General features: G+C 40.7%; 1 protein-coding gene across 6 annotated transcripts in view; it reads left to right on the top strand.

Annotated features, from left to right (window-relative positions):
• MSRA (methionine sulfoxide reductase A) overlaps positions 1 to 21,531 on the top strand; it is a 389,493-nt gene that overhangs the window by 22,970 nt on the left and 344,992 nt on the right. For 2 of the 6 annotated variants that reach the window (XM_081496013.1, XM_081496019.1), the window contains exon 3: positions 19,974 to 20,058. The exons of the other annotated variants lie outside the window; for them this stretch is intronic. In XM_081496013.1, coding sequence (XP_081352139.1) covers positions 19,980 to 20,058 — 79 coding nt within the window. In that variant the 5' untranslated portion in view covers positions 19,974 to 19,979. The remainder of the gene's footprint in view (positions 1 to 19,973; positions 20,059 to 21,531) is intronic. 6 annotated transcript variants of the gene reach the window in all.

Genomic DNA, 21,531 nt, shown 5'->3' with positions numbered 1-21,531 from the left:
TTTTAGTATGGTGCAGGTCAATACATAGTACTGTTAATTGAATCTCAATAAATGGGTGCTCAGTTTTTAACTTATCTTCCAGCATGAACTATCCATCTTTAGAAATTTGATTATGACTGCTTGTGTGAACCCAATGGCTGACTTTGCAAATAGTTGTTGGAGGAGATCTGAGCCCTTAGCTGTTACATTGTAATTTGTGTTTCATATTTATGGAAGAGAAGTCTTTCTACAGATATGTAAAAATATTGATGAGTGAAGGAAATGGCTCCCACTGTGACAGAAGAAAATATCTTAAAAAAGATCCATAGTTATCCTTGTTTCCCCAAGGTTGTGTTTGCATAAAAAAGACATTGTTTTATGTTCCAGAATCAAGAGATGATTTTATGATTTAACATGTTCCACTAAGAACGTTTGTAAGGTTATCAGCACCGGCATAACTACTACAGAGATCACATAGCAATATAAGTCTCTGGATTTATTGAGTTTGTTGTGTTCTTGTGGTTTCATTCATAATTTTCTCCCAAGGGTTTCCACTTTCCCGTCTTGACTTAATACCAAGATATGGAAACTCATTTACGCTGCAGCGTACGGTGCTGGGAGATGAACGCCTGTCTCTTATCTCGCTCTGCAGGACCTTTCATGACCATAGGTGGACGTTTGCCACCTCACCATCTATAGGCAGTGTTCAGAAATGTATTCTCCAGTGGGTGATGAGTTGGGAGGGTGGAAAGCACAGGCACGTAACCTTTGGACAGGGACTCTGAACTTCATTTCGTGTGCTTACCAGCTGCATGACCATGAATAGATTTGCCTTGGTTTTCTCATTTGTAAAACGGAAACGGTGGCACCTTCCTCAAACGGATGTTTCTGGGAATAGCTGAGATCATGGGGAAAGAACCGAAAGAACCAGTGTGATTCCTGGCTGTTGGCAGATGCACGAATGTTGCTTTTGCAGTGTGAGGGCCCCATGGGGAGGCTGAGGGAACGGCTTCCCCCTGTGTTGTTGCCTCTGTTCTTTGACACTGGCTGGCGGTTGTCTTACGAGCATGCTCACCAAGAGAGCCGCGGGGTGGGCCAGCGAAGCGACCCGGACCCAGGCTCATCGTGACCTCAGACTCACTTCATTTCCTTTTCTAGGCCAACTTTCCTTTCAGAAGGATTGACCCTGGATCCACCTGTGGCACTGGGAGGTCCATCATAACTTATACCATACACCTCTCGGAGGACTTTAGGTGGACAGCAAGGGGTGTATGTGTACTTAGCCTCTGTCCTACCACTCCCTGGAGATGGGTCCTTCTTGACTGCCTGCTCCATTCTCTCATGGCTGAACTGCTTTGTGGTCGGTGAGCTTAACTCTGACCCTAACCCTCACCCTAACGGTAACCCTGATCCTAGTGTTAACTGTGTTAGTCGCCTGCCAGGCTCATCTGTCCATGTGATTCTCCAAGCAGAAATACTGCAGTGGGTTGCCGTTTCTTCCTCCAGGGGATCTTCCCGACCCAGGAATCGAACCCAGATCTCCTGCATTTCAGTCAGGTTCTTTACCATCTGAGCCACCAAGGAAGCCCACCCTGATCCTAACTAACCCTGGTCCTAACCCTAACCCCAACCCTGTCAGTAGAAGAGTTCAAGCAAAGCCTGGGTGATTCTTTTTTTTTTTTAATTGCAGCATGATTGATTTACAATGTTGTATTAGTTTTTTGTGTCAGCATGAGTGATTCCTTACTGGGATGTTTGCAGAGCCCTGGTCAACAGTAGAGGCTGCAGTGGTTGCCGTGAGGGTGCCCCTCAGCTCTGGGTTCCTTTTCTAGAGTCCAGAGCCTGGACCCATGGTTCTCTGCTCCCATGAAGTATACAGCATCAAAAGGAGAGAGAAGAGAGTCTTGGGATGGGGTGTGGTGGAATCCCAAAACTTAAGAGCAAAGGAGGAAGAGCCATTATTAATGCATAGAGGAGGTAGTCAGAAAAGAGAAAGGAGCACTCAGGAAACCAAGGGGAGAGCAAACGGGAAAGATGGGGATAGTCAGCCAGAACCACTTGCTTTGGTGGGCGTGGGGACCGGAGGGCAGAAACTGGCGGGCGGGGTTGGGTGGTGAGGAAGTGGAGAAAAGAATGGACTCCATCTTCTCTTTCAACAGAGTTGGTTGGAGTGGAAAGCAAATTGGGCAATAGTTAAGTTCAAAAGGGAGATAGTTTTTAAAGATAGGAGTGACTTGAGAATGTATATATTCTGAAGGGGGAAGATATGGGGGGATGTTATAGAAAAGAGGTTCATTTAAATTTGCCCTGCTTTTTGTCATTTTACGGGTGGGTTCTTCTCTTCCTGACCACCAGTCCTCTTTTGTTTTTCTAATTCATGGTTATTTTCCTGCTTCATTTTCCTTCCTTCCTCCTTCCCTTCATCACTGCTTCCTTCACTCTCTCTCCCTCCTTTCTTCTCCTCCCCTCTCTCCTTTAGAGATTTCTTTTCTCCCCCCTGCTATTTTTTTGGCCACACTACACAGTACATGAGATCTTAGTTCCCCAACCAGTGATGGAACCCATGTCCCACGAGTCTTAACCACTGAACTGCCAGGGAAGTCCCCCATTTTGAGATTTCTGACAACTCATCTATTAATTGATGTCTTACAGTCCTGTCCTTTTGGATATCATGAATACGACAAGGGTTCTGGGTATGACGACTTCTTATTGTCCTTTTAGGAAGAAACTCATATTGTCTATTGGTCCCAGTCATCCGTCTTCAGCTATAAATTAATCCTTCCGAATGCTCTCTACATTGTTTACTGCCTGATTTGTTATATGTCAAGCCACATTTCAGGGCACTGTATTCGCCCTGTGCCATTTCTAAGTTTTTCCTGCTTAATTCTCTGTAGGTTTTCCGATGCAAGCCCAACCAGCTTTTGTCAAGAACAGTGGCACAGGAAATGAAGCACACAAAATAATTTTTTTTTTTTTGTATTTAGAACTGATACAAAGCCAATGTGGGAAAACTTAGTTACTGCTTTCCAATGAGTGTTTTGTAATTGTCTTTGTTGGAGGGGGAGAAGTGAGTGCAGTGAAGAGGCATCTGCAGTTTTGAAACTTCCTTTCTGTTCTTCTCCTCCCTGCTGCTCCCTTCCCATCTTCTCCCCTCCCTCCCTCCCTCCTCCTTTCTTCTCCTTTCCTCCTCTTGTCAGGCGGCATGGTATTGAATGTAATAAGCCATGGTGGAGACAGGAATGGAAGCCGGCATATGAGAGATGCTGTGTGTGAGCAGTCTCTGTAGGCATATGCTGCTGACATCTGGTGCCCTGGGTGGGAGCAATGAGGTTGGTGCTGTGTGCTCATCAGGGGTCATGTGGCTCATGCCCTCTTCACGAGGTTCCTTCCGAGCTAGACCATCTACTGTGACTGTCCCCGGCCTTTCTGGCTCCCTGGGATGGGATCTGACCCTCCCAGGGCTTGGGTGCCTCTCCTCTGGAAACTGTGCTGATGGGGCAGCCAACCCTGTCACCGGGTCCAGGGAGGCTGTAGTTTTGGTTCTCCGCGGCCTCTCTCACACACTCTGAGCCTGTCCCTCCGGGCATGTGGCACATACACATTCAGGTTTTGAGAACCAGGTGAGTGGTAGAACCTAGCTCAGCAGTCTGGTCTGGTTCTTACATTGTTTGTTTGTTTTTTTTTCCTAGAAAAATAAAGCTCTCTGTTAAAGTAGCATCATCAGTTATAACTCATCACTAGAAGAGATGCCATTTACAGAGGTCCAAGCTCTTGGAATAAACTACCAGCTTTGCTGTTAAGCCCAGCTATCAGCAACTGTTGCAACATGAAACTTGACCCCCCCTTTTTTTTTCATACTTCAAGGACGACTTTTACTAGTCTTTTATATTTGGCATTTCTGAAATTAATGATCACAGGGTCCATGGCTTATACAGCAATTTCCCTGAGCTACTTAAAGCTTTTCTCCTCTTCTCATTCTTGTTCTGTTCACCAAAACCAAAGTGAGAAGCTCTTGCAGCCCTATGGAATGACCGCTGGAGGTGGGCAGACACTTCTGGGTTTTGGTTGTGCCACTATTTCGCTGTGTAACTTTGTGTCCTTTACTTACTTCTCTAGCCTCCTGTTGGCTTATATATAAAAAGGGTTTGGAAGCAAAGTTCCTAGAGGTTCTTTTCCATTCCTGAAGTGACTTAAAGTGCTTTCTTTGTATTACGCTTATGATTTTCTCTCTTCCCTTCAGAATTAATCTCCTTCCTTAGAAGCTTATTAACGCCAGCTCTAAACCCTGCATCTTTCTTGCGTGGTTGTACTTGCTTTCTTCTCCCTCTTCTTTTCTGTTCTTTTCTCCCCTTGAGGAAAAGGTAGAGAAAGGGAAAGAAAGTGGAGGCATGCAATGTGGTTGTGCTTATGGTTACAATATTTCCTGATAGCTTGTTTCTCAATCTGAAGGAAGTTACTTTGGCAACTGTGAATTCATCTCTCTGCCTCCAAACTAACTTTGTTGTTCAGTGGCCAAGTCGTGTCTGACTCTTCTCAAAACCATGGACTGTAGCACACCAGGCTTTCCTGTCCTTCACTATCTCCTGGAGATTGCCCAAATTCATGCCCATTGAATTGATGATGATATCCAACCATCTCATCCTCTGTCGTCCTCTTCTCCTTCTGTTTTCAATCTTTTCTAGCATTAGGGTCTTTCCCAATGAGTCAGCTCTTTGCATCAGGTGGCCAGAGTATTGGAGCTTCAGCTTTAGCATCAGTCCTTGCAAAGAGTATTCAGGGTTGACTTCCTTTGAGATTGACTGGTTTGATCTCCTTGCTTTCCAAGGGACTCTCAAGAGTCTTCTCCAGGACCACGGTTCAAAAGCATCAATTCTTTGGTGCTCAGCCTTCTTTATCCCTCCTTATTTTATTTTAATGAGATAGCTTAGTCTCATATGCATTTTATCAGCCTCCTCACTCCCCCTCTGGACAGTAACATCTTTAAAGACAAGAACTGTTTCCACTTTATTACTTTGTCCTGTACCATATACCAAGGAGCCTTGAACATAGTAGGTATTCAGTAAATATTTACTGAGATAATAGATAGGTCATAGTAGTGCTAATGGATGATTTAAAAAGTTAATAATCTCTTAAGGAGTTTATAGTTCAGTCAAGAAGATTAAAATAATAAGGTGAGACTAGTTAAGCCATGAACTTTGTGGCACTGATGAGAAGGTGAATTTATCAAGAATTTGAAAGCATGTACTATTATTTGCATTATTTGTTGTGTATGGTTTTCTTTTGGACATTCTTGGAGATCAGCTTTTCCCCGCTATACCTGAATATTTCAAAGTACAGTCGAAGCAAACCCACAGGCATTTTAGAAGTAGAAGCACACTGTGGTTTTTTTTCACTGAGCAAAGTTCTTCCCACACAGACTACACGTGGACCTTGTTCTTTGCAGACTTGGTCCGGTTCCCACCTGTAATTCTGTCTCCTACACGTGGAATTTGTCTACAGGTTTTCCTTCTGAAGTCTAGTCTCCTAATCATGGTGCCCAGGTCTTCTGCAGTGCCTGTGTGGCCGGCCCTTGTCCTGTAAGGTCTCAGTCTGGAAAGAGAAGTAGTTAATGGGCTGCAGAGACAGCTTGAGGTTGTGTGCTGGGGAAATGCTTGGGGGAGGTTTTACAACACAGGTAGAAGCAGAAGTGGCACTGGGGCCGGATAGGGGCAGTCAGCACAGTGGGAGGTGGCAGCCCTGGTTAGGGTTGTGCGCCAGTCACTGTCAGGAGTGGGGGTGATCAGGACGCATCATCAGGACCAGTCTGGAAGAGACCAGGTGTAGGGGACCTCCTCTGAAGCTGCTGGCACCCCTTCATGCTCTGAACCCTGCCTAGCTGACTGTGTAACTCACTTGCCCTTGGGGACCTCCTGCTCTTGACTCAAACCCCAGTTCCTAACCATGGAAGTCCCAAGCCATCCTTGAGATTCCTCTGAATTCTGGAGTATGTGTGTGAAATGCTTGTATTGTCTCGATTACCACTGCCTCCCGGTTCCTGCATCCCCAAGTATTCTCTCTTTATCACACTGAATTGATCCCGTTAGCCTTTTATCTCCCAGACCCCAGAGAGCACAAGGGAACACGTCACAGATTGGACTGAAGGTTGGGCCAGAAGCTCTGGAGGGGGTTGACTGCATAGAGCAGAGCCTGTGCACAGTCCTGCTCCCCTGTGCCTTTGGCCCAGCTGCCTCCTCCCTGGCCCTCCCCAACGCAGGGCCGAGCCTGCACCTCTCTGTTTCCTCTCAGCTCCCACCCCCTGATTCCTCACTTCTTTTGGCCTCTTTCCAAGAAAATGTAAATCTTCTCACAGGGAACAGACCTAGTGCTTCTCTGTAAATTGCCTGCCTGCTCAGTCCTGTCCGACTCTTTGTGACCCCATGGACTGTAGCCCATCAGGCTCCTCTGTCCATGGGATTTCCCAGGCAAGACTACTGGAGTGGGTTACCATTTCCCCCTCCACGGGATCTTCCTGACCCAGGGATCGAATTCACATTACCTGTCTTCTGCATTGCAGATGGATTCTTTACCTGCTGAGACACTGGGGAAGCCCCTCTCTATGCCTTGAGTTCACCTAATATCCAGCTCTAAGCGTCTTGTCTAATGTTTCAAAAACATATCAAGATGTTTTCTCAAAGACCAAAGACTTTTCCTGCTTTGACCTAGGATTAAATTTTGTAATATTGGAGCTTGAACTGGATGGCAAACTAAGTAGTTTTGAGACTGGGAAGAGGGGATGGTAAAGAGTGATTGGGTTTAGAAGGCCCTTCTTTCCACTGAGGGATATTTGCAAACCTCTCAGTCTTACATGCATTTTATCAGCCTCCCCACTTCCCTCTCTGGACAGTAGCATCTTTGAAGGCAAAGACTGTTTCTGCTTCATTAAATAGTTTATCCGTGTAGCACTTACCAAGGTGCCTTTTAACATAGTAGGTATTCAGTAAATATTTACTGAGCAAATAGATGGGTCAGTGTGGTGTTAACGGAGGAGTTTAAAAATTAATAATCCCTCAAGGAATTTGTAGTTCAGTCAAGAAGACAAAAATAATATAGGTGAGAGTAGTTCAGCCATGAACCTCGTGGCACTGATTCGGGGTTGAATTTATCAAGAATTTGGAAGCATGTACTGTTATTTACAGTCTTTGTTGTGTGTGTAGTAGTATTTAAATAAAATTCAGACTTCTGTCCAGCTTATCACTAAATCAGATACATTTTTTTTCCAGATTAAAGGCAAAAATGTAGAGGCATATTTCCAGGGATTTGAAAGGTACATCAAAGACTATGCATTTCATCTTAGTATCAGCAAATGACAATTGAGTTTTAATAAGTTATTTTGAACTTAGTATATCTAAAACTGAGGTTAGTTTTGTTTTCTGGCTAATTATTCTAATGGGGAGATATTTCCACAGAGGTATTAGGATAAAATATTGTTTTTGGATATGTGACATATTTCCTTGTATTTTTAAAATCTCTTGGGTATTTTAAGGGAAATTTAATCCATCTGATTTTGATCTAAATATAATTTACTCACAATAATGGAGAAATACTTGATATCCAGAGAAATCTATTGATGCTTTTAAAGCTTTTCTCCTGGGAAATAAGAAATCACATTTTCCCAAACTTACAAAGCTGAATTTTTCTACCTTTTTAACAAAGCCTGAGTTTAGCATCAAACCAGGCAGTCCAGATAAGTTAGTTTTGTTCTTAATTTTTTGAGTCTTTCTTTTTCCATGCATAGAACATTTTCTTTGAGGAGGTTTTCTGACAGTTTTATCTGCTATCTTATTTTTTTTTCAAACAATGATTTTGGAAGATTTAAGGTAATAAAGCAATTTTGATGTCTGTGGATGAATGGTGTCTGTATTCAAGATATTTCAGACCTGTCAGAAGCTTGGAAATGTCATTTGAATGTGTGTCTTAATTTTAATTTTAAAACACTTTGTCTGAGAACTGTATACTAGCCCTAAGTGCATATTTTGAATTTAAAGAAGGTTTAGGCCAAGGTACATCCATATTTCCTACTTTTGAAAGACCTGAAATCCATTATAAAAAAAAAAAAGAAAGAGGTCATGGTGTTGGTATTACTTTTGGGAGTGAAATATGGAAGAACTTGGTGTCAGGGTGTAGGAAGTCTTCAGTGGCAGCCCAGGGCCTGGTGTTTCAGCCACCTGGCTGCTCTGAGATGCTGCTCCTCTAGCACCTCTGTGCTCTCTCTGGGCTCAACCCCATGTCCAGGGTTGACTTCTCCTGGTTCCAAAGGACAGTGGTGTCCCTAGCCCTTCTCTTTCTGGTGTAGGCTTTGCATCTCTGACTTGAGTCTTAGGCCTGTTTCCCTTCTGCATCGGAAGTCCCTGGATGGAAGTCTGGGCGGGGTCCCAGCTATTGCTCCACAGCCCTCTACTGCCCTCTGCTGTCCACAGCAAATGGCAATAAACCCTTCCAGCCCAGCTGCCCAAGGGATCCGTAGTTGCCTGGGTCATTGCAGTAGTCTTCTGGCCTCTCTTTCCTTTAGTTCAGCAAGCAAATCATAGCCAGATGAATCTTCCAGAAATATCATTTCACATGAGAGTCAGCTCAGTTGCAATGGTTAAGCTCATAGACTGGAGACAGGCTGCCTGGGTTCAGTTCCAGCTCTGCTATTTATTAACTGTGTGACCTTGGGCAAGTTAGTTAAACTCTGTATGCCTCAGTTTCTTAATCTGAAAACAGGCTGATCGTACCTTTTTGAGGTAGGTATTGTTACTATGAGGATTAAATGAGAAATGTTTAGAACAGTGACTGGCACATAGTAAATGCTAAATAAATATTAATTATCATTATCATCCCTTCTACCCCCCTCCCCCCTCCGCTCCCAGGATTTACTGTACTCCAGCATTTTCCACAATGTGGAACTGCTAACATAGGGTGATATTAGACAGTTCAAAGCTATGGCATAAATGAGACTAAACCACAGAGAGAAAGCTATTCATTTGTTCAATTGTCTTTTAGCTCTTCCAATTATATCAAGGAAAATACCAGTTTGGTGCTTGAATGTTGAGTGTTTTTAACCCTTGTCCCTCACTTAATAGAGATAGTCTTCCAGCTTAGAGATGGCTTCAGGCTTCGACAATTTAATACACCCATTTTTACAGTATTTTCTATTTCTGGCAAAGATGCTAGTTTTCATTGTCTAGTTGTATTATGGTCTCCTTTAGAAATGAATCTAGGTAAAATAAGTGAGAATTATGTTAAGCCAGTAATACATAAATCGTACTATAATTTTAAATATGGCAAAAATCATAAACGTGGTGCTCAGATACCTGAGGTTTGAGGAAGCCCCATGAGAAGGCACAGGCTTCATGCTTCCATGGTTGCTGGGACCCTTTGTGCTCTCCCCGTGGGCCTCTGTTTCAGCCAGACTGCCCCACCAATTGCTCATTCCTGCCTTGGGTCTTTCCTCAGGACTGCCCTCCAGATCCCAGTTTTCTGATTATCATCCATCCTTCAGAGGTTAGTTAAACCTAACCTCCTCTGTAAGGCCCCCCCAACACCTTGCTCCCCATTGCTCTGGTCTTGGTCACATTCACTGCCTGTTCCACTTCCTGGGTGGTCATTTTTTGGTGTGTGATGTCTGTGATGTCCATCTTCTCTTTCTGCAATTGGAAGAAAGGGGCTGGGAGCTCCTTCAGGGTGGGGACAGTGTCTTAGTCCCTCCTTTGGGGCCTAATACGGTGTCTTGGATGAAGTAAATTGTTGCTAGACACTTTAATTGTTGTGTGTCTGTATTGAGGTATCATTTATATGCCGTAAAATTCACCTGCTCTGAGTGTATGGTTTGATGACTTTTAATAAGTTGATGAGGTCTTGAAACGATCAGTGCAGTTCAATTGAAAACACTTCCCTCACCCTGCAGAGTCCTCTCTTGCTTGTTTTCTGTCAATCCCTTCTCCTACCCCAGCCCCACACCACAAATAATCTGCTTTCTGTTTCTACGGTTTTATCTTTTTAGATGTATTTTATAGGCATTGGAATGTGCAACATGTAGTCCTGTCTGTGTGCCTTTTTTCCTTTAGTATAGTGTTTCTGAGCTTCATCCGCGTTGTTGAATTTGTTAGTAATTTGTGCCTTTTTATTGTGTAGTAGTGAAAGGTAGACCACATTTTGTTATCTGTTCCCCACCTGGTGGACTTTTGGGTAGTTTCCAGTTTTTGTCTGTTAAGAATAATTCTCCAGTGAATGTTCATGCCCAGGTCTTTGTGTGGACATGTTTTCTCACAGGTAGACTTAGGGGTGGACATCATTGGTTCCTTCAGTGAGTATAAACTGAACTTTTAAAGAAACTGCCAAGGTATTTACCGTGTTACATTCCCATCACAGTGTGTGAAGTTCTAGTTTCCAGCATCCTTACCAGCACCTAGTGTTAATCTTTTTCCTTTTAACCTTTCTAGTGGCTGATGGAAGGTGAATCAAGGGTGACTCTTGGATTGTCGTTTAATGGAGGCTGAGGGAGGAATGAACTTTTGTAAGAGAAATCAAGATTTCTGGTTTGACCAAGTTGGCTTTGAGGTGCCTATTTACCACTCAGAGGGATTGTTAAGTAGGTAGTGGGATGTATGAGGCCTCTTGTGTTCATTGCATCTTCTTAAGTTCCTTAAGTAATGAAACCTGGAATAGTTGCTTCAGTTTTCTGTACTCTAGATATGTGTCTGATGCTCTGGACAAGTCATATAACTTCCTTTGATGTCAGTTTCCTCATCTATAAAGTAACACCTGTCTTCCTCCAAAGGCTGGGCAAGGAGTGAATGCATTAATGAATGTGAAAGTGCTTATTATTGTGATTATTATTACTAATACAGGAATTTTATTTCATTTTTGTGTCCATTGTGGTTTCTGACCCCATATTTTGTATATAAGCAAGTGCTCAGTAAATACTGACTTAATGAATGCAGGTAACAACTAAATGTATGATATTAGAGAAGGGAGAAAGAAGAGAAGTAAGAAAGAAGAAGAAAGAGAGAGGGGAGAAGAGAGGAAAAAGAGAGTGGATATAATTTGGACTGGCTTTAGGAAGGATGGCCATCACAATTTCACACTCAAGCTTTGTATACAGTCAATTTGTTTTTATGTTGTGTACTCCAGGAAGGAACATGGAAGAATTTGGATTTGGGGAGATATTTTTATTTACTTATTTACTTTTTAAAATTAATTTTTTTGGAGTATAGTTGCTTTACAATGTTGTGTTAGTTTCTACTATACAGCAAAATGAATCAGCCACACATATACCTATATGGGGAGGTATTTAAATAATAACATCTATCACATAAAGTGTAGTATTTTGTAGGTGTCTTATCGTCATACTAGACTTTCAGCTTCTTGAGGGCTGGGGTGATTTCTGATGTGCCTCTGCATCCCCCAGAGCATTAACTTAAGCATAATATGAACACAACAAATGTGTATAAAATGATTTGTGTACACTTTTTAAACTTCTCTCTTCATTCTAACTAGAGTGACACGTATTTGACTTTTAGTTGGTGGATAGATGACTCATCAGCAGCTTATTTCTTTCCTATGTCCATAGGATGTTGTGGACATGCTTCTCTCATAGCTGACAGATGACCTGAAATTATAATTACCTGTTTACATATCTGCCCTGTGATGGCAGGGGCTTCATGTCCTTGGTACGTACCTGGCACAAAGTCGTCATTCAGATAATGCTTGAGAGAGTATTCCTGAGCGCATGACGGTATTCAAGACTTAATGAGTAGCTGGGAAAGAAGATCAGATTCATGCTCTTTGGGGTTTCAGATTATAACTCTAAAGATATAAATCTAGGGAGCAAAAGACAGTAGGTAAATAGTCCAGTAACTCTATTTTCTATTTGTGGATAAGGTAGATATAATCTCAATATGTTAGGGAGTAGCTCCCCATGACTATCTTAAATCTCAGATGACAACATTAGCTCATATTGTAAATATTCTGAGAGGGCTACAACCTTAGAAGTCATTGTCAAGTTAGCTCGTTAGGGAGTGTTTTCCTGAATTGGCTTAAAGTAAAGGATTGGTGGTAAAGAATCCGCCTGCAACGCAGGAGATGTGGGCTCGATCCCTGGGTTGGCAAGATCCACTGGAGAAGGAAATGGCAACCCACTCCACTATTCTTGCCTGCGAAATCCCATGGACAGAGGGGCCTGGTGGACTGTAGACCATAAGGTCACAAAGAGTCAGACACGACTAAGCACGTATGTATACATACAAAGGATATTAAACTTTTTTTTTAAGAACACCTTTTTTTTTTTGGCCAAATAAAATCTTGTGTGAACCCCAAACATACACATCATAAAAACAGAACTACTCTGGTCGATGCAGGGGTTTTGCCCTAGAACCTTGCTTGCTTATCTTTTCTTTCACCTCTGTGAAGGCCCTGCAGTATCTCCAAGGATCCGTGCAAGGAAGTTTGAAAAACCACAGGTTTAGAGGAAGTCTTGTGTTTTGACCCCGTATTTCTTCTGCTGCCCTCAGTACACTTCAGCTGTCTGTACAAAGACTTAACCAAGCTCCTATCTGAAACCGCTAACTTGTGGGTTAGATAAAACTTCTGAGAATCAATGCCTTCTGACTGTACTTTCTCTCTGAGAGTTTGAATCAATAGAAGGTTTTGAGGCCACCAGTGAATCAGATAAACAGTACACACTGGAAAGAAATGTCCCACGTTTATGAATTTGGGGTCTCCTGGTCAGTATCCTGTGTGGGTGCGGGGAGTAGTGTCCCCCTGAAGTGGGTAGCTGGGAGGGGGAAACACAGAGAGGTGGAGGAAAGGCCGAGATTAAAAGGTTGAATCAGAACATGGGTTCACACTGAGAAGGTCTTGGTAAGCCCTCTGGCATTGGACTGCATGGGAAGAGCTAATGTGTAGTATTTCCTTTAAGAAAGAGGCTGAAAGGGTTTTTGAGGGTTTACCACGGGGTATAATTGTTTATAACACTCAGAAATACTGGAGAGATGGACTGCAACTTTTTTCTTTATTGAGATATAATTGACATACAGTTAAATCCACCATTCTATAGTATATAATCCAGTGGGTTTTAGCTTGCCCGGTGGCTCAGATGGTAAAGAATCTGGCCTGCAATGCGGGAAACCCAGGTTCAATCCCTGGGTTGGGAAGATCCCCTGGAGAAGGGAATGGCTACCCACTTCAGTATTCTTCCCTTAAAAGAATTTCATGGATAGAGGAGCCTAGCGGGCTATAGTCCATGGGGTCTCAAAGAGTCAGACATGGCAGAGTGACTAACACTTTCACTTTTCACTTCACGTGCTGTGAAACCCACCAGTCTGTAGTATACAATCCAGTGGGTTTTAGTATATTGACTATGTTGTGCAGCCATCACCACTAATTCCATAGCATGTTCTTCACTCCAAGGAGAAACCTCATACCCATGAGCAGCCATTCCCTGTTGTTCTTGCTGCCCAGCCCCTGGCAACCACTAGTCTTGTGTCTGTAGACTTGCCTATTCTGGACCTTTCATATACACAGAAACATATAGTATGTGGACTTTTGTGCCTGGCTTCTTTCACTTAGCATATATTTTTCAAAGGTCATCCATATTATAGCATGCATTGCTGTTTCATCCCTCTTTATTGCTGAATAATATTCCACTGTATGTAGAAAACACATTTTGTTAACCTGTTTAACAGTTGATGGACATTTGGATTGTTTTCACTTTTTGGCTATCATGAATAATGCTGTTGTGAATATTTGTGTACAGTTTTTTTGTGTAGAAATATGTTTTTGATCCACAGTGACAATCTCTGTCTTGTATTGATGCATGTAGATTATTGGTGTTCAAGATGAAAATTGATATACTTGAATAAATATCTACCATATTTGTTTCTCTTTTCTATTTGTTGCCTTGTTTTATATTTATGTTTTTGTCTTATATTTTTTCCCCTGCCTTTTGTGGTTTTAATTGAGCATTTTGTATGATTCAGTTTTCTTGCCTTTATCAGTATATCAGTTATACAACTGATGCAATTTCAGTTTCAAGTAATGTTATACTCCTTCATGGGTAGCATGAGTGCCTTACAATAACAAAATAATCCTAGTTAATCCTTCCTGACTCTTGTATCATTGCTGTCATTCCATTTTGCTTATATGTAACTGTACATCAGCATATATACATATATGTATTTTGTTTTTTAGTTGCTAAGTCATGTCCTACTCTTTTGCAACCCCATGAACTGTAGCTCTGCCAGGCTTCTTTGTCCATGACGTTTCCCAGGCAAGAATACTGGAGTGAGTTGTTATTTCCTTCTCCAGGTGATCTTCCCAACCCAGGGATTGAACCTGAGTCTCCTGAGTCTCTTGGCTTGCAGCGGGTTCTTTATTGCTGAGCCATCAGGGAAACTCCCACGTGTATATATATGCATAAGCATATATAACTGAATACATTATTGCTATCATTTTGAACAACTGTTGTCTGTTTGATCAATTAAAAATAAGAACAATGGAAGTTTTTATCTTCACTTATTCCTTTAGTGCTTTTCCTTTCTTTCTGAAGACCTAGATTTCTAATCATGAAAGGTGTTTGGTTTCTCAGATGCTTTTTCTGTCTTTTGATGCAAGTGGTTTCTGTCCTTTATTAATATAGTATATTACATTGATTGATTTTTCTGTGTTGAACCAATCTTGCATTCCTGGTCTAATTCCCAGTAGGTCAAGGTTTATGATCCTTTTTGTATGTTGCTACATTCAGTTTGTTAATATTTTGTTCAGAAAATTTGCAGCTATACTCATAAGGGCTATTGGTGTGTGGTTTTCTTACAGTATCTTTGATTTTCTGTCTTGATTTCTAGTCTCTGTTTCATTTAGTTCCACTCTTAGTTCAGTTCAGTCACTTGTGACTGACTCTTTGCAACCCGCGGACTGCAGCATGCCAGGCTTCCCTGTCTATCACCAACTCCATGAGCTTGCTCAAATTCATGTCCATTGAATTGGTGATGCCATCCAACCATACCATCCTCTGTTATCCCCTTCTCCTCCTGCCTTCAATCTTTCCCACCATCAGGGTCTTTTCCAATGAGTCAGCACTCGCATGAGGTGGCCAAAGTTGGAGCTTCAGCTTTAGCATAGGTCCTTCCAATTATTCAAATATTCAGGACCTATTTCCTGTAAGATTGACTGGTTTGATCTCCTTGCAGTCCAGGAGACCCTCAAGAGTCTTCTCCAACACCACAGTTCAAAAGCATCAATACTTCAGTGCTCAGCTTTCTTTATAGTCCAACTCTCACATCCACACATGACTATTGGAAAAACAATAACTTTGACTATAAGGACCTTTGTCGGCAAAGTCATGTCTCTGCTTTTTAATATGCTGTCTAGGTTGTCACAACTTTTCTTCCAAGGAGCAAGCATCTTTTAATTTCATGGCTGCAGTCACCATCTGCAGTGATTTTGGAGCCCAAGAAAATAAAGTCTGTCATTGTTTTCCTTGTTTCTCCATCTACTTGCCATGAAGTGATGGGACCAGATACCGTGATCTTAGTTTTTTGAATGTTGAGTTTTAAACCAGCTCTTTCATTTTCCTCTTTCACTTTCATCAAGAGGCTCTTCAGTTCCTGTTCACTTTCTGCCATAAGTGTGGTGTCGTCTGCATACCTGAGGTTTTGATATTTCTCCCGGCAATCTTGATTCCAGCTTGTGCTTCATCTAGCCCAGAATTTCACATGATGTGCTTTCCATAGAAGTTAAATAAAGAGGGTGACAATATACAGCCTTGCCGTACTCCTTTCCCAATTTGGAACCAGTCCGTTGTTCCATGTCTGGTTCTAACTGTTGCTTCTTGACCTGCATACAGGTTTCTCAGGAGGCAGGTAAGGAGGTCTGGTATTCCCATCTCTTGAAGAGTTTTCCACAGTTTGTTGTGATCCACACAGTCAAAGGCTTTAGCATAGTCAATGAAGAAGTAGATGTTTTTCTGGAACTCTCTTGCTTTGTCAATGATCCAACGGATGTTGGCAATTTGATCTCTGGTTCCTCTGCATTTTCTAAATCCAGCTTGAACATCTGGTAGTTCTTGGTTCCTGTACTGTTGAAGCCTAGCTTGGAGAATTTTGAGCATTACTTTGTTAGTGTGTGAGATGAGTGCAACTGTGTGGTAGTTTGAACATTCTTTGGCATTGCCTTTCTTTAGGATTGGAATGATAACTGACATTTTCCAGTCGTGTGGGCACTGCTGAGTTTTCCAAATTTGCTGGCATATTGAGCACAGCACTTTCACAGCATCATCTTTTAGGATTTGAAATAGCTCAACTGGAATTCCATCACCTCCACTAGCTTTGTTCGTAGTGATGCTTCCCAAAGCCCACACTTCACACTCCAGGATGTCTGGCACTAGGTGAGTGATCCCACCATTGTGGTTATCTGGGTCATGAAGATCTTTTTTGTATAGTTCTTCTGTGTATTCTTGCCACGTCTTCTTGATATCTTCTGCTTCATTTAGGGTCATACCATTTCTGTCCTTTATTGTGCCCATCTTTGCATGAAATGTTCCCTTGGTATCTCTAATGTTCTTGAAGAGATCTCTAGTCTTTCCCATTCTATTGTTTTCCTCTATTTCTTTGCATTGATCACTTAGGAAGGCTTTGTCATCTCTCTCTGCTATTATTTGGAACTCTTCATTCAAATTGATATATCTTTCCTTTTCTCCTTTGCTTTTCACTTCTCTTCTTTTCTCATCTATTTGTAGGCTTCCTGAGACAACCATTTTGCCTTTTTGCATTTTTTTTCTTGGGGATGGTTTTGATCACCACCTCCTATGCAATGTTATGAACGTCTGTCCATAGTTCTTCAGGCACTCTGTCTATCAGATCTAGTCCCTTAAATCTATTTCTCACTTCCACTGTATAATCATAAGGGATCTGACCTAGGTCATACCTGAATGGCCTAGTGGTTTTCCCTACTTTCTTCAATTTAAGTCTGAATTTGGCAGTAAGGAGTTCATGATCTGAGCCACAGTCAGCTCCTTGTCTTGTTTTTGCTGACTGTATAGAGCTTCTCCATCTTTGGCTGCAAAGAATATAATCAGTCTGATTTTGGTATTGACCATCTGGTGATGTTCATGTGTAGAGTTGTCTCTTGTGTTGTTGGAAGAGGGTGTTTGCTATGACCAGTGCATTCTCTTGGCAACACTCTGTTAGTCTTTGCTCTGCTTCATTTTGTATGCCAAGGCCAAACTTGCCTGTCCTTCCAGGTATCTCTTGATTTACTACTTTTTACAGTGCTGTTCAGATCTTCTATTTTCTTGCTGAACATTCCACTCTAGTCTTTATATTTCTTTATTGGTTATTCAGGAGCATTATTTAATTTTGATATATTTGTGACTTTCCTAATCTTTTTCCCTGTTACTGATTCCTACAGTTATTCCCTTGTGGTTGAAGAAATACTTAGTATGGTTTCAAATCCTTTAAATTTATTGGAGCTTGTTTTATGGCCTAAAATATTGTCTGTCCTGAAGATGTTCCTTGTGCACCTGAGAAGAATGTGCATTCTGCTGCTGTTGAGGGCAGTATTTTATAAATGTCTATTAGGCCCAGTTACTTTACAGTGTTGTTTGAATCTCCTATTTTCATGTTAACGTCTATCTAGTTATTTTATCCATTATTGAAAGTTGTTTACTGAAGTCTCTGACCATTATTGAATTGTTTATTCCTTCATTTATTTCATATTTTGCTTTATGCATCTTGAACTTTTTTGTTTTGCATATATATGTTTATAATGGTTGTATCTTCTTGATTAACTGACCCTTTTATCATTAGAAATTATTCTTATTTTCTTCTAATAATAATTTTGCCTTAATGTTTATTCTTTCTCATAGTAGTAAATCACTCTAGCTTTCTTTTGGTTGCTGTTTGTGTGGTGTAGGTTTTTTTTATTCTTTTCTTTCAACCTATTTGTTTCTTTGGATCTAAAATGTATCTCTTATAGAGAGAATATAGTTGGATCATTTATTTTTATTCATCCTGCCTATCTCTGTCTTTTAATTTATTAAAAGCCTTTAGTTTATTTACATTTTATTAAATACTGGTAAGGTTGGAGTTACTTTTGCCATTTTGCTAATTTCTATGTTTCTGTCTTTTTATGTCTTTGTCCTTTCATTACTGCCTTCTTTTGTTTTAAATAAATATTTTTCTATGGTAACATTTTAATTCCATTGTTGTTTTCTTCATGATTCCTGTGGGAATTGTAGTTAACATTGTAATTTATAGTGATGCAATTAAGATTAATACCCACTTAACTTCAGTAGTACACAGAAGCTTTTTTCCTGTGTAGCTGTTCGATCCTTCCTTTATTCTATTGTTGCAAATCTTCATACATTATGTGCCTATCAACATAATTTACAATTATGCTTTATGCTTTTGTCTTTAAAATCAAATAAAAGAAAAAGAGTTACAAACAAAGCATATATTTCTACTGTTTTTAACATTTGCTTCTGTGGGTTTACCTGTGCTTTTTATTTCTTCATGTGGATTTGAGTTGCTATCTAGTCTCCTTTCATTGCAGCCTGAAGGAAAAGTTCCTTTAGTGTTGCTTATAGGGCAGATCTGCTAACAATAAACTCTGTTTTTGTTTTCTGGGAATGTCTTAATATCTGCTTGAATTTTGAAGGAGAGTTTTGCTGACAGAATTCTTGGTGGGTGATGTTTTCCTTTCAGCACTTCTGGTGTGTCATACCACTTGCTTCTGGCCTCCATGGTTTTCACTGATCAGTCAGCTGTTAATCTCTTGACGCCTTCTTTGTTCAGTAAGTCCCCTGTATATGAGCAAGTTCCATCCCCAGAGCACATTCATAAGTCCAATTTGTTTGTAAGTTCAACAAAGTTAGCCTCGGTACCCAACTAACACTTTTGGCTATATAGTACTGTACTGTTATAGGTTTATATCATCTTTTCGCCTTGCTCCACTCTCTCAATTATTTTCACTTTTGTTTCCATTGTTATCGCCTGGCAGTTCTTAGCAGGACCAGCTATATCACTGCTGCTTTTACACTTGCTTTTGTACATCCTGTACTTGAAATAAAGATACTCTGCTACTTTAGTACAGTAATAGAGTACATTAAAGTGCTGTACAGTAAAGTACTTAAAAGCACAACCGCTTGTAGAAGACGCATGTGTATAACAATGTATGCCAGACATGTAAACTAACTTATGTAACTGGACATGCAAACACACGTTCACATCTTTGAAAGTTTGCATCTTGAAGGTTCATATGTAGGGGACCTACTATACCTGAAGAGTCAGTTCTTGCAACTTTCAAGATTTTCTCTTTGTCTTTGGTTTCAACAGTTTGATTAGAAATTGCAAATCCACTGTCACCCTGCCCATCAGTCCTTATTTGAAAGGGTAATATGGAACATTTTGGTTACTGCTTTAATTTATCCCTCAAAGTACTTCTGTAGCATTTCTCTCATCTGTCAACTATATGATTTAATAGCATGTTGTTTTGTTTTTCATTATTATATTTCATAGTTTTATAGAACTTCAGAGTGATGTTTATATGATTGATCCCCATAATTCATTCACAATAGATTTGTTGAGCCCCTGCATATGAAAGACTCCTTACAAGACTTTCAGGTTTCTTAGGTAAGTGACAAATGGTCCTCTCTATGAGGATGACACATTTGGTTGGTAGAGGACACATACTCAACCAATTATTATACATTTAGAATGAAGGTATACTGAGTATAAACAGAATGTTTTGGGAGCACGGAGGAGGAAATCACTGATTTTTATATTTGATAGGAAAGCAAACCAAGTATTATATGGATTAAGCGGTTTAAGACCCTGAGGTTACATAAGTTAGAAGGACTGAGCCAAAGACTAGAGGCTGCTGTTCTGGGTTCTTTCTATGAAACCACGTCTAGAGTATTCTGTATTTTCAAACATCAGAGGTTAAAATGATTTCTTAAATGAAATATGATTTTATAGGCTGCGATGCTGTTGGTGCTGGAATTTGGATACCATACCCACTGTTTCCTGTTTTCAAATGTATTACTAGATCCACAAAGGACAGGTATGTATGTGAAACACAGACTGGCTGTTTCACTTCAAAAGCTGTGCATGCTGCAAATAAAAATAAACAGCATTTATTTATACTTATTAGATGGTATGAATTTAGTAAACAAGTGGCTACATTGATAATTGAAGTTCAGAATATCAAAAGATGCTTAATTTTACTCCGTCCACTCTTTTTCTCCTCTTTTAATTGATATTTGTGTTTTGAAAAGAAATTTTTCTGCCTTTCATGTCCAGTAACATTTTGAATGGGAACAGTTTATATTAGAGTTTCCTTGAACATAGGAATTGCTGATCAATCAGAACTCTGTTCTTTTCCTTTAGGATAAAGCATGACTTATTTGGGCATACTGTTTTAATTTTAATCTACATGCCTCCTTCTCTATTCTCCCATGATTCTTTGCAGCAGGGCAAGGGAAAGCAAGCCTTATAAAAAGAAATACAGTATGTGGTGCTTATTAAAGTTACATACATCTCTTCTCACAGGAGAATTTTGATTTACTGCAGGTTGTGCATATGTCGCATATGGACATTTCTAGGGGAACAGATTCCTTATCGCTGAACAGTGAATGGCTTCTAGTACTCCATTATTGCTCCGGGAACATGTTAGTAATGATGATGAAAGGTGGGATACCATGAAATCTGTAAGGTGATTTGGCAGAAGTCGATGCTGTTGGTGCCAGGATTGGGGTACCGTACCACAGTTTTCCTGTTTTTAGATGTATTAATTGATCCGCAAAGGACATCTTTTGGAGACAAGAATTCAGACAGGCTGGCACAGGCTGGACCTCCGCCAAGACTGCTCGGAAGGTTGCCATACTGGGAGCAAAAGAGTGAGAGAGAGAAAGAGAGAGAGAGAGAGGGAAGGGAGAGAGAGAGAGGCAGAGGGAGAGCTGAGGAAAGAAAAAAAGGCAAGACTTGGCACAGCTCAGTCAAATCAGCTTCTTTTGTCTGCTTTCTCGGCTTGAGCTTCAGGAAAGAAAACCGTCCTGGGGTACAGAAAACTCAGAACTTTTTGGTTTTCAAACTTAGAAGGCTTTTTAAGTCTCTTGGGCTATTTGAAAGTGTTGGTACATACAATGACGTTTAGGCACCAGTATTAAGGGAAATAAAAGCCTTTTTCAAAATGAAGCTTCCACAGTGTCCATGCATTTGGGAAATACTGTATTTGATTTTTTTTTTTGCATGTATGATTATACTATGAGAGACAGGATTGACAGTGTAGAAGATGGCAAGGCAAATTTCTAATTAGAGAGACTATTAATTTTCTACAAAATAAACTTTGTTCATCAATACAAACCTGCTTTCAAATCAAATCAGACCTCCTTCGGAATGTGTTCAGAACGTAAGTTTTTAGATTTTATCTTATTTTATTTTTTCCCATTTGTAGACATTCACTTGTCAAGGAGTGTTTCTAAGATTTTATGCAACCCAGCCAGGAAGTCAGAGTAGAAGTTGTTCTATCCATGTG

The sequence above is a fragment of the Giraffa tippelskirchi genome, chromosome 1 (assembly GCF_054371585.1).
Source record: "Giraffa tippelskirchi isolate mGirTip1 chromosome 1, T2T-mGirTip1v1.2.pri, whole genome shotgun sequence".
NCBI lineage: Eukaryota > Metazoa > Chordata > Mammalia > Artiodactyla > Giraffidae > Giraffa > Giraffa tippelskirchi.
Note: the sequence above shows the minus strand (reverse complement) of the source record. Positions and strands in the feature narration are given on the sequence as shown.